General features: G+C 42.8%; 1 protein-coding gene across 10 annotated transcripts in view; it reads right to left on the bottom strand.

Moving 5' to 3' along the window:
- Positions 1–13,553, bottom strand: part of LOC119160933 (abasic site processing protein HMCES) — a 156,388-nt gene that overhangs the window by 58,916 nt on the left and 83,919 nt on the right. For 8 of the 10 annotated variants that reach the window (XM_075880398.1, XM_075880400.1, XM_037413211.2 and 5 more), the window contains one exon: positions 9,179–9,253. The exons of the other annotated variants lie outside the window; for them this stretch is intronic. In XM_075880398.1, the coding sequence (XP_075736513.1) occupies positions 9,179–9,253 (75 nt within the window). The remainder of the gene's footprint in view (positions 1–9,178; positions 9,254–13,553) is intronic. 10 annotated transcript variants of the gene reach the window in all.

Here is a 13,553-nt window from a genome sequence, read left to right on the forward strand (position 1 = left end):
TTTGTGTGCTGCGCAACACTTCAAACGAGCTATCAGCAGCATTCTTGGAACGGACGACATCCGCTGACGAATCGCCGCCACAAGTTCATGCATCCATTGGACCAGATTTCTCGAGCCCCTACGGAGAGCAGGTTTTGCTGTTTGGCGGTCTTGCACAAGAGAAGTAGCGTTGGCACAAACATAGCATCGTGGATTACTTAAGACGCAAGCGTGATCGCTGTTTATTCAGCGGAATAATTCTAGGCACGTGATTGTGACTTTCGTGGCCCCGAGAACAAAATACACGTTTTGACGCGCACTCCAGTGGAGTGGCCATTGCTGGTGATAAATGCTCCCAAATCCGACTTTGGCGCAGCTTGGTGCAATTTCCGTCGATATTATCAAGATGGCGCAGTAAATCTGATCTGGCACACTTTGGTGCAGGAGTGGAATCACTGGTTATTACATACCAACAAAGCAATTGTGGATGGCAACCATGCTTTGTGAATGTCCGAGGTCGATTTAGCTCTGAGTGCAAACTGTTTTCGCTGCTTCGTGTCGCATATCTGTAACGTTTCGTGCTTGGCGTGACTCCAAGGATGATTGTAATTATCGGGTTGCAGCCAAATATGTTCAAATTATTGGAAGTTTGATGCCATTGAACAACCTATACACTGGCCATGACCAGAGAACAGGCCCCAATTACCTGATTTTCTGAAGTAATGAGTGTGGAACTAACAAGCTTTTACTGTATTTTCATGTGCAGTCTCACACAATGATAATCAGTTTGATCCTGGCATGTGGTTAAAAATAGAGGCGACTTTTACTTGTGTGAATGGCTACTACAGCTACCTCACTGTGAATCAAAATAAAAAGCAGCCACCCCCAGGCACTACTGTCTTATGGACGAAATAAGACGAATAAAAAGAACGATGAAACTCCACCTACCAGTTCAGAATGACTTTTTTTTCTTTTTCGTGAATACACATATCCAACTAGATACCAGATGCGCTTTCACACTGCATACTGATTAGAAGAATACCCTTTATACAGTCGAACCCCGCTACAACAAACGCCGCTTCAACGAAATTCCCACTACAACGAAAAATTTACGGTTTCCCGTCAGCAGTCCATAGAAGTCAATGCATAAATATTGTCGCCACAACGAACACTTTTTCTTCTGCCGTCCCGCTTCAACGAAATTTCCCTATGTGATTCCAGGCTTAGATATTTATTGCTATACAGTAAACCTAATCTTTAACAGTTTGATGCATTTTCAGAACCTGAAAATATGTCTAAACAGTCTAAAACACGCGTTGGCACCACCGAAAACCACCGATGTTTAGCATACACGGGCGCCGCCATTGCTCGATAGCGATGGCAATGAGACTGCCCTAATTTTGTCACTGGCAAAAGCAGGGCAGTCTCATTGCCATCGCTATCGAGCAATGGCAGCACCTATGCTCGTTGAACAGCAGTGGTTTCTGGTGGTGCCAACCCATGTTTTAGACTTCGCCGACGTATCTTCGGGTTCTGAATATGCATCAAAATGCTAAAGATTGGGTTTACTGTATAGCCGCAGAAGATCCGAAGCTGAAGCTCAGTTGCTTAGTTCATGGTTTCCTTCGTGCAGCTGCTGGGTGCATCTGCAAAACGATGCCTTTTCCGATTCCTGTGCTTATCATTTTGTTTGCACTTGGCCAGTGTGGTAACTAATCAGAGCAGCTGTTCGTCCACATTATCAACAAAATCAGCTAGCGACGAGTGATAGATGATAAGAATGGCATAAAATAAGGCAAAAGTCAGCGCTCCACAATACCCTGCTGCCATCTCGATGTTTTGACGGCGGATAGCTGCTGGTGTTAACGAGTTAATGCAACTTTTTGGTTCGTTCACGAAAGCGGTTGTAGTCATTATTCCAGCTTGCTTTTCATCATGGCCTCGCTATGCATGGGTGAGAATCGCATCGTGATACTGCTGGGATAGAATAAAAAGCAGCGGACACTTTTTGAATTTTGAGAATAAACGTCCCTTTGTTTTGCTAGTTCAGATCGGCTATATTTTTTCGATTTCACTACAACGAAATTTTCGCTTCAACGAAATTTTTCCGTGCTCCTTCAGTTTCGTTGTAGCAGGGTTCAACTGTAGCTGCATGACCAAACAACTCATGTAGAGATTACCTGAACACTTTTCCAGCAACAAAAACAGGAAAACGGGGACAGAATCACTGACTTACTTTTGCAATAAGAGGTGACAGTTTCAGAGGTGCTTCAATTTCACTCATCATCATATACAGCCTCCAATTCATCGCTTTCATTAGTTCAAATTTCTTTCAAGGAAAGACACCCCACTTTAAAAAAATTTGTCTTTTCATTTCTGGGTAAATTTTGATCAAACTTTTACCCTTTATGTATTTCTACAGGCTGATTTCAAATATGCAATTACTTTTTCTGTGCAACACGTACGTTTCAAAATCTTAAGAAATTCATGTTTTTTGCATTGACTCATTTCTCTTGCATTTTGCATTGACCAGCATTCTCTTGAATGCTGGTGGTGATAAATGACAGTGGCATATGTAAAAGATGTTGTATGGTCTCAGCTTGCAGTGCTACAAGAATGAATGCTCTAAACTAATTTGGACCAATCTTACAGCGTGTCAAATTTCTGTAAGCAAAAGGCTTTAGTAGCACCCTGGAGAAATTATTACATTTTGAAAACATCTCTTATGTTATCGGTTCAAATTTTATGCCTACTGCTCAAAACAAGGATCGATGGGATAGAATAAGTATCACCAAAAATATTGTCATTCGAAAACTACACCTTGATCAAAAAAGCAGTTTTTAGAAAACGAGAAAAAAACGCTTCAAGACAAGTTAAAAATAATTATGGAAATCTCTTGAACACTGCAGTAATTGTGGATGATATATGGATTCAATCAGTCAAGAATGAATATTTTACAACAATCTCGAATAAAATTAGGGCATCTGATAATTTATTATTTATAAAACCCAATGACAACTTCAAAAAAATTATTTTGATAAATGTTCTTTAATAATATATACTTGCATACTCGTCCTACTGCACTTGTCGATTCACCACCTGTCTGACAAAAAAATAATTATTGAGACTGGTTGAGTAGAACTAGAGATATTGTTGCTCTAGTATAACACCATTAGAAATGCCACTTTGGGAAACCAGGTAAAAAAGAAATTGCCGTCGGTACAATTTATTGTGCAGCCCCTGCTGCGACAGTGCTATCGACTCGAAAATATCATTCATGAATGCCTGGCCTTTCCCACTACAGAGCATTACACGCATAGATAAAATATTTATCTCAAATGCATTGCACGAATTTTCACCATAGACTCTGCACGATTTCCATGCAGTCGTCACTTCGCCACAACAGTCGCACTCTACTATCAGTTTCTTAGCGAGGCTGTAGTTGCGGTCACTTGTGACTAGTTCTGCACACCCGCCACATACTTTGCCCCCTGCTTTGCACCACAGAGATTCAGCAAGCAGCCCATTCAGGATCTCCAAGTCGACCATCAAATACGAAGCTGCAGTGTCCGCGGCGGAGGCCGATGACGCATCGCTTGCATCCGTGAAAAGCCCAGTCTTTCCCGCTGCCGCCGGTGTTGACTCAAGTCGACCAGGCATGACCTGCTCATGAGCACTCACTTGGGCTATGTCGCTGCTCGTGACAGCTTTCTCGTCAGCTCGCACAAGGCAAAAGTCGGCGTGAAGAATGCAGTCGTTCTCAGGCGGATGGCATTATTGCGGGTCGCTTGCTGATCGCTTGTAAAGCCGGATTACGGCATGCCCTTACTTTGCGGACCGCTATCACCTGCGCCGACGATGTCAGATTCCTCGGCACCGCAAGTCGCTTGCTCATCGGTTGCAGAGCGGCACAATATTGTGCCTTTGTGGAGCGGACCGCCCCAATCATCTCCATTACCGTTATCGGGTGCCAAAGAAACAATGCTCGCTTGCTGGTGGATTGCAGAAACCCGTGATGTGGTGCCGTTTGCACATTCTTTCATGTTATTTCCCCTTCAGCCAATCTGATACACTGAGTGGAACTTTCTCGGTCCTACAGGCACGTTCGTCGCAAGATCGTAACCTAGGCCAAAATGGCGTCAACTAGCCAGGTTTTCAAATGCAGCGCCCTAAGCCAATCAGACGGCGCCATTTTAGCCACGTGGCTGGAAATGGCCAATGAGAAAGTTTTGCATTTACTTTCTTTTTCCTTTTTATTTGAGAAAGTGGCAAGCTCACCGTTGCCTGACCGAGCGATCAAAAAACCCAAACGCAAGAGCTTTTCAACGATACCAATATGCCACGGTGAAGTGGGTTGTTCCAAGAGTTAGAGGCAGCCGAAATATACGCAATTTGTCCCCAATTTAAAGGGCTGGGGGTGTGCCAGCGCATCTTTGATTTACTGTTACGCCACTAATATGTGGTATTCCGAAACAAAAACTTGCACACAGGTACACAGTGGTAGAAAGAATACGAAAATTACTTTCTTGAAAATTTGATTTTTGGGCGAATTTTCGGGTCGCAAGAGCTGTGTCTCCCCTTAAGGGGGAACGTGGGACCCGATAGTGAAATATATTAGTATTAGGCTTAGAGACATGATTATTTTCAGAGAATATTCAGCTTTGTACACTGATTGAAAATATTTAATTACAATTTCTTTACATCAATAAAAAAAAGTTACAACTATTCTTACTTTATGAATTTGGGATGTGACTTGCATAAAAAGTAATGCATCAAAAGTGCTATAATTGAACCTGTATATTGCTGAATATTCAAATAGTGCAAATATGCAATTTCATGCTAGTATCTAAATTTTACCCAATGTTACAAAGTTTTTATGTCACACTCTCTTAGCTCTGAATTTTCACTGGTGATTTTTGAAAAATTGCAAAATATTACAATGTCCTTAAAAATTTTATCAAGTTTTTCTTGCACACTTTAATACCCTAGCATTCAAACAAAAAAAGATAAAGAAAACCGAATCAGTATTACCGACACAGTGCTCATCCCGAAATTCAAGACATGCAAAAATCTGCATTTGAGAAAAATGCAAAAAAAAATGAAAAAGTTGTGAAAATGAAAATTTCATGCATGAAAGCCACAGCGCTTGTATTCACAATCACTCAGAAAGCCCCTGCGGAGTAGTCTGAAGCAGGCTTTTGCTTGTGCTTCTTCTTTGCGGCTGCCTAGAACGCCGCTGAAAATGCACGTTTCCTCTCCGAGCCGACGGCAAGACGATAGCCTTTCTCAACCCCCTGCTGGTTACCTGTGCATGTTTGATCTAGCTGCAGTTCATGCAAAATAAGCGAACTAGATTCGTCGTTCCCTAAGTTGAAACGCATAACAGCATGTGCCATGGCAGTCTTAACGGCAAACAATGACGCGTTCTTGTCCTTCGGTAAGAGGCTCCAAATGGCCGAATGCAAAGCCTCATTCGCATTCTGCGTCTTCCCTCTGGTGCATCTCTGCAGGAGCTTCTTGTCGGACAAGTGTTCATAAACAGGACGCAGTACATTGCTCACAGACTCTAACAAATTGTACTTGCTTTTTGGGATGGGTTCATTTTTTGCCATTGCTCACAGACTCTAACAAATTGTACTTGCTTTTTGGGATGGGTTCATTTTTTGCCATGGCTGCATTAAGCTTGCACCAAGACTCAGGTCGGGGCCTTGTGGACAGATGCTGTGGTTTGATTTCTCGTCAGTGGATGTCACATGATGATACGTAGCCCACACAGCCTTGTGCATCTCATCCACAATCCCAGAATGGGATTTCAAAGCCCAGCCTTTGGTGGTTTTGGGACGTTAAACACCACAAATCAATCAATCAAAGCCCAGCCTTAATAACTTGTTAATTTTGTGATGAGGTCGCCTGTGAGGCAGCCCTTGCCACTGATGCGCTCGCTGCTGTACCCTTTGGGCTTCTGCACAAGGTTCCGAAGCACAGTCCCCATGCGCTTCTGCACGTGGTTCGAGCAGTCTTCTTTTTCAACATTTATGAAGCCGTCCACCTTAGCTTTCTTGACAGCACTGTACAACCGGCTGTCACCATCACAAAGCATGGTAGTGTACCTGAGGCCATGAAGCGAAAGGGAGCACTGAAATAAAATCATTGCTGCATCTACTTCCATTTGGCCAGCCTCGCATGAGATATTTTTCTGGCATGAATGTTTGGTTTCTATTCAGAGTATTTTGGGCTCTCGGATTTTGGACCACATTCACAGCCGAGGCAAAACATAGAAAGAACAACATAGTCTAGCACATAACCCGAAAAAACTTTTATCACAGTGGCTATTCCAACGTGAAAGGTGTGTCCTCTTGTGTGCCAGCTTCCATCAAAAGAGACGGCAATATTTCCCAGGTTACCGAAATTGAGGTCCTCGTAGAGGCACTTTACCATTGTGGCACACTTAGTCAAATGTTCGGCACAAGCTCTCAATGCTGCTGGCTCAAGCTTCATTTTCAAATACTCTTGGTACGTTTTCGTGTGAAGGCCCCAATGTGAAACACCGATAGCGGCAAAGATGTCATTCAGAGCTGTCTGACCATTTCCTGTGCTCTGAATTGCATGCGCCGTGCGAACGTTGATTTCGAACGGGTTGCAGTTACTGCTGCCACCAACCCCTCGCGAGCTCCATTTCGAACCAACTTCTCCGCAGTTGCTGCAGTGAAGCTTCAGCTTAACGGCTACGCCATACTCACACGTGTCGCGTTCGATGGTCAACTGACCATGGCGCACTCGGCAAGCAGCATGTTCGTTTAGTAAACTGTTCACCATGTCGAGGTCAACTATGGTATACATCGGGGCCAACGAATTTTCGATGCCGCGCTGACTCATGAGAACACTCATTTTGCGATCGGTTGCCGAGACTGAGGAAAGTTTCGCTGCTTTTGCTGGGCGCAATGCTCGATGAGTTCTCGGTCAGCCGATGTCAAAAATGTTGCATCTATCCTCGCAGCTCGATTGCGCATACTTGAAGTACTGCAGGCAGCGGTCACAGTCGCCGCCACGCTTTCTCCGGCTGCGAGATCTGCTGCAGCAGTATTCTCCCCACGTTATTTGTATTAAGATTTAACTGTATTTACTGCTTTATTTTCTTCAACTTTCTTGTTATTCTTCCCCAATCTTAGGCAAGGTGTCCAGCTTTGCAGTGAAGGCAACTTCATAAGAGCTACAACTACTAAATGCTGGTAACTCGGCGATACACATCATCCGGTAGAGTGAAGTCTGCGGGTAGTCGCAACATTATTTCAATAGAAGAATACTGGTGACAGCTGAAAGCAACATGTAGTGCATTTGTTTACCCTGGTGAGTACACCGAGCGCTCCTCATTCACTTTACACTGAATGTGTCAGTGATATGAGTTACTTGAGATGAAAAGCTTGCATGTACACAACCACCTTTCGAGATGTTCTAGTAAATAAGGTACTGGGGGTTGCTCACGCATATTCCTTCTTTCACCTCTTCTTCATCACTTCTGGGCACAACAATGTCAGACATCAGTCTTTAAAAAAATATATAATGTAAGCCCAGAAAAAAAAGAATATACACTCGCGCCCCGCTTCAACAAAATTTCCACTACAACGAAAAATTCTCGCTTTCCCGTCAGCAGCCCATGGGAGTCAATGCATAAACATTGTCGACACAACGAACACTTTTTCTTCTGCAACGAAATTTGACGATTCGATTCCAGGCTCAGAAATTTAATGACGTAGAGTTAGCACAATCTTGAACATTTCGATGCATTTTCAAAACTTAAAAATGCATCTACAAAGTCTAAAATGCGTGTTGGCACCGCCAAAAGCTGCCGATGTTTACTAAGCATAGCGGCTGCCATTGCTAGATAGTGTTGGCAATGAGAGTGCCTTCCTTTTGCCACTGGCTTGTCCCTGAGCCGCAGACCATCTGAAGCTGAAGCTCAGTCGCTCAGTTCAGTTGAATCATAAAACAATGACTTTTACTATTCGAATTCAGTGTGTGCATCCATGCTGTACCGAATAGGTTATATGATATAATTCTGTCTGTATAATTTTGTTTGTCTGACATGTGATGTACATTGTATGATGCAGCACATACACAAGGAGCAAATTTGTATATATCTTCCCTGATATTTTCATCGTTTATTTATTTTTATTATTTCATTTTTTGGCAATAATGGTGTTATGATTACTGAATTTTTCTTTTGTTTTTTTTTTCTTTGTTTTTTTTTTTGCTCGCGTCCATGTAATCTTCTGTGCTATGCTGGTATCAGGATGTTTCGTAGGAATGTATATATATGTTTTTATTACACCATATTTGGTATTGTAATGTTAGCTTATGGTCTTTATTGTTATACACATCTTTGTCATTGTCCCACCTGCCTTGTATAGGGTTCACTGGCCTCGTCAAGCTGTCCATAAACAACTTTTAGCCAGTGAACCTCTCCAGAACCTGTTTCTTTCTGGGAAAATAAAATGATTTGATTTTGATTTGAAATTCTTTTGATTCTTTTCGCATTTGGCTAGTGTGGTCATTGGTCAGAGCGGCTGTTCGTCCGTGTTATTCACAAAACCAGCCAGCCGTGTCTCGTGGATGATAAGAACAGCAAAAGTCACCCCTCCGCCATATCGCGCCTCCACCTACCATCAAAAGATACCTTTTGAGGGTGGTCAGCTGCTGGTGTTGTAATGTTGGTACAACTATTAGGTTTGTCCCCGAAAGCCGTTGTTGCCGTTGTTTCAGCGTGCTTTTTAACATGTCGTTGCTATGCATGTGTAAGAATTGCACCATGATGTTACTGGGAAAGACAGGGAAGTGGGCCAACAGTCTTTGAATTTTGCGAATAAAAGTTTTTTTGTTTCATCAGCTCTGGTCAGCTATAATTTTTTCTATTTCACTACACCGAAATTTTCGCTTCAACAAAATTCTTTCCGTGCCTCATCAGTTTCATAGCAGTGGAGTACGACTGTAGTACACAGAGCACAGTAACTTGCGCTATGCACCAGCACAAAAGGACATAAGTATGAGTGAGGAAAGTGCACTCCATATGTGACATATTATGAGGCACCCACCACCTTCTTAAGAGCTTCATTTCTCGCCACTGACATGGGAGGCAACAAGTGTGGACCTTAAAGAATCTATGAATTTCAACTGTGACATAAAACTCGGCATATTCACTTACAGGCACTCTGTCATGGAGCCAAGCCATGTATTCAGGGGCACGCATGGTCAAGATGCTGAATGAGTAGACACCTGCCTGAAATGTCAGAAACGAAAAAAATATTGCAGAGAAATTCCACATTGGTTAAATTATTTACAAACAAGTAGGTAAGCATGGGTGTGTGTGTGCCTGCCAAAGAACTTGGCATTTGATGGCATTACTTTCTGGCGCATTCACTTTCAGCAAAGAACTTGCACATAGCCATGTACCAGCATCTTTTTTCCGTGTCGCTCCAGTAACATTCCTGCCTCATACGTTAAGCATTTGCAGTAGTATTACAAGAAGAATATTATTTGCAGCTCTTGTAACATTAAAAATGCAAAGGAACCCATAAGTAACACCCTGGACCAGCCCAGTGAGATCCATTTTTCGATAAAACTGAAAAATGGATTTCACTAATCTGTCTGAAAGTGCTGATAACAGTGAATCAGCGGTGTTGGGTGTGTTTTTCTTGTGCAAAGTGTAAGCCAAACAACCCCTTTCAGGTCACTGTTTCAAAACAAAGCATCTGGTATGAAAAATAAGAATAGCATTGTTTTTGCAAACCAAGTTAAAGATATTAGGGACTGATAACTTATTTTTTCATTATGGGCAGTAACAGCGCACAAACTCACAGGACGAAGAGAGGAAACACAAACAGCGCCCAAACTCGTCCCGTGAGTTGGTGCTCTGTTGCTGCCCATAATGTATCACCAACTAGCCCAACTATCAATCAGTCCTACTTCGGTTTATTTTTTTCAGTATATAACTCAGAACCAGTGACTAAGTTTTTATGTTAAAAGCCAACGATCGGAGCGTTATCAATTGACATTCAATATTCACTATCACATAACTTTCTCAGCCGCGTAGAAAGATGCATCCACACTCACGGAGCCATCAGTTTTCCAAACAGGCTTTTTGTCCTCTCACATGTGGTCTACCTTCTCAGTTTAGAACAGTGATGTTTATCTTTAAAAACATGGTGGGTGTATTTCTTCCTAAATAGCCCCCATTCTGAATGCTTTATTTTTCGCAAGAACAGGAGTGGAACAGGGTACATGGGTTTGGGAGCAAGCGAAAGTGCCTTTTGTAGCAAACTCGGAGCAGCCAGAAGGGCCTTCTCGGAAAAGTTTGGAGCTGTAAGAACAGAGCATATGTAGGTCCGTTCAAAGCACCTAGCAAAGCAACATTTTTTCAGTGCTGCATTTTTTAAAACGTTCAGTTAAATAATGGAATAACCTTATTAGGACAAAAGAAATTATATGGACACTCTCAACGAGTTTTGCCCCGTTGCAGTCATGTTCACTATAAATTCCAAAATGACAACATGCCCCCCCCGAATCGTATGCTCTATCTGCGTGTATAAGCGTGCAAGCGGGAACGACAAACGTGGCTGAAGCAAAGATCAAGCGATCTGTCATATCTGCATCCCACTGAGAGCGCGTGCGATAACATCCCCCAACCAAGGAAGCCTGTCCTCGAAGCCGAGAGGAAGCACTCTGGGAGTCTTAAAAGAGCATTAAAAGAAGCGAGAAGGAGTTGCTGCTCGAGCAACGACTATGAACTTTCCTTCTCAGAACGTGGTCGCGATTGCTGGCGCCACACACGCTAGCTAGCTCTACAGCCATCAGAGGGTGCTCTGCTTACACATCAACATGCTGCACTGTCATCAGCGAAGAGACTGTGAAAAAAGTATTGCGCTCTTCGAAGTTTGTGAAGTAGCCGTATTCTTGTACACCAGTGTTATGTACAGTAAAGTGAGATCAGATCCAAGAGCACACGGACACAGTCATCACAAAGAGACTGTGCAAAAAGTATTGCTCACTTCGAAGTTTTGAAATAGCCGTGTTCTCGTACACCAGCGTTTTGTACAGTTAAGCGAGATTGGATCCAAGAGTACACGGGCACTGTCATCGCTAAGAGACTGCGCAAAAAGTGGCGCTCTCTTCGAAGTTTTGAAGTAGCTGTACTCCCGCACACCAGCGTTTTGTACAGTTAAGTGAGATCGGATCCAAGAGTACATGGGCACTGTCATCGCGAAGAGACTGCACAAAAAGTGTTGCTCTCTTCGAAGTTTTGAAGTAGCCGTATACTCGTACACAAGCTTTTTGTACAGTTAAGTGAGATCGGATCCAAGAGTACACGGCATACCACATCTCAGAAGGACAGCTAGCAAGGTAAGCACATGGGTAGTTTTTTCAATGCCCAATAAATTTTCCAAACTTTCTGAGGCTCGTAATGAATATCATCAAAAAAGAGCTTGATTTTGTGAACAATGTGGCTCTGCTTATGCCAATGCATCACATTTTAACAGCCTCATTCATTCGGATCCCACCCGCATAGTTTTATTTATCCATTATTTTTATGGCTCAGCCAGCAGCCTCAGAACCTTTGGTTCACATATTAGTATGTATCACCTTGGCGTAAGCACATTTCCCTGTCTTGACTGTCCGTGTCCTTCATGATGCACTATATGCTTAGCCATGCATCATGACCAACAAGACCATTCTTGCATCTTTTCTACTAAATCAGCTCCTCAAGCCGTGCAGTGTCATGCACACCCATGCGCACAGAGCACCATACTCCATCAGAATCAGAACAGGGCTGTACGTTGAAAAAGAAAACAAGACCCAACGACCAGCACTTTTTCCGAGGGTTATATTTAACGTCCTGGCAATATGAAATAAGTACATTCTAGATATACTGAACTCAAAAATTATCATGCAATTGTTCGATATATCGAAACAAAATATATGCATATTTAACATCTAAAGTAAAGCATTTCAGGCCCCAGAAATTGTTACAAGCGCTAACATAACAATTTCCTCACAGTATAATGAAGAACAAGGTGTGAACTGCAAGTTGCCGCACTTTTTTTTCGCATGAAAATAGTCCGTAAACTTGTCTTGCTTCTTACCCGCCACCAAGTTCTAGTCATCCTCCATATCACTGAAACTTTTCAAATAATCGAATGCAGCTCTTTCGGTTACAACAGCGTTGATTGAAGCAGAATGACAATGCAAGCTTTGTAGGGCGACAAAAGGTCGGTTCGCGGCAGCAGTGAAGCCGTTGGCACAATCATAACTGCACGGCTACACTTGCGTGGCAACGGCAGCCATGATCTCAGCATGGATAAAGTGGAGCTCTAGCGGTGTGCCCGGGTGAGTCGAACACAAACAGAAATGACGTCAATTGCAGCTCACCACCGCTATTGAACAGAACCCCCTACACCCCTTTACGAGCAGATAATTCTGAGAAATCAACTCTTTTGTAGTACGAAATTCGGCACCATAGGCTGCTGGAACGTACCGTTCGAAACTAGGCCAATAGTATTTTTTTTTCTACTTTCCTTGTATCAAACTCCAGAGTCGGGTTTGATTCGAGAATTTTGAAAAACGCTCCCTTTTTCATAGAGAAAAGTGGAGCACAACTAGGGCCACCTCGACGACAGTATTATAGCCGTTAGTAGCCAAGCCAAAACCTGCCTTAAAGGGACCAACCACTGATTTTTTCTGACCCAGTTTTTAATTTCCGACCCAGTAGTTAATCCAAAAAGCACTTAGTCATTTTATAAGCGGTATTTTTCAATCTGAAATGCTTTGAACATGGATGAGCCCTTTCATTCAGCAATGATGAGAATTGATAGCGATGTGGGTAGCCTTTCTGGCAACTTGTGCATGCTGTCGTAGTTCTGCTTTCGCAGAATTTCCTGTAACTATGCTTGAGCACATTTATTATGAGCTTTACAACTATTTTTGAAGATAACAAGCCGTTACAATGAGACAATATGGCTTTGTACAGCATCTCTATATTTCTACAGTGTTGCGTGAGGCTGTGTCCAAGGTTCTTGCTCTTGTGCCTAGATGGCTTGTCCCGTGATCATTACTCTTTCGACACACGAGCCAAGTCACCGAAAACGTCACTGCACATACGCACGGCCGTGCCGACTAGCAGTACATGACATTTCTGAGACAATATGTATATCGAAAAACCACATCGTTCCAAAATCTTAGTGGCCCGAAAACTGCGTGCGCATTTTCAAAAGCATGCAGAAAAGTTGCACAAGACATGCTGATGAGCATGGAATGATTAAGGGTGGCAGCTACCCCGGAAACCAAAATTTTTTATTTTTTAAGATATCTTAATGAAACTTTCAGGATATATTCACTAGATTAAAACTAGAAAAACTGCAGTTTCATGAAATTGTGTTCAGGCGTTCTAGGGTTACTGAGGTCTGAGTGGTTCACTTGTGTGCCTGACGAAGAGCCGGAAGAAATCCCAGGACATACCAGAAGGCTGAAATTATTTGAGGTCGTGCCTAGATGGATATCCTAGGGCACTAAAAAGCCACTTTTTT

The sequence above is a fragment of the Rhipicephalus microplus genome, chromosome X (assembly GCF_043290135.1).
Source record: "Rhipicephalus microplus isolate Deutch F79 chromosome X, USDA_Rmic, whole genome shotgun sequence".
NCBI classification, from domain to species: Eukaryota; Metazoa; Arthropoda; class Arachnida; order Ixodida; family Ixodidae; genus Rhipicephalus; species Rhipicephalus microplus.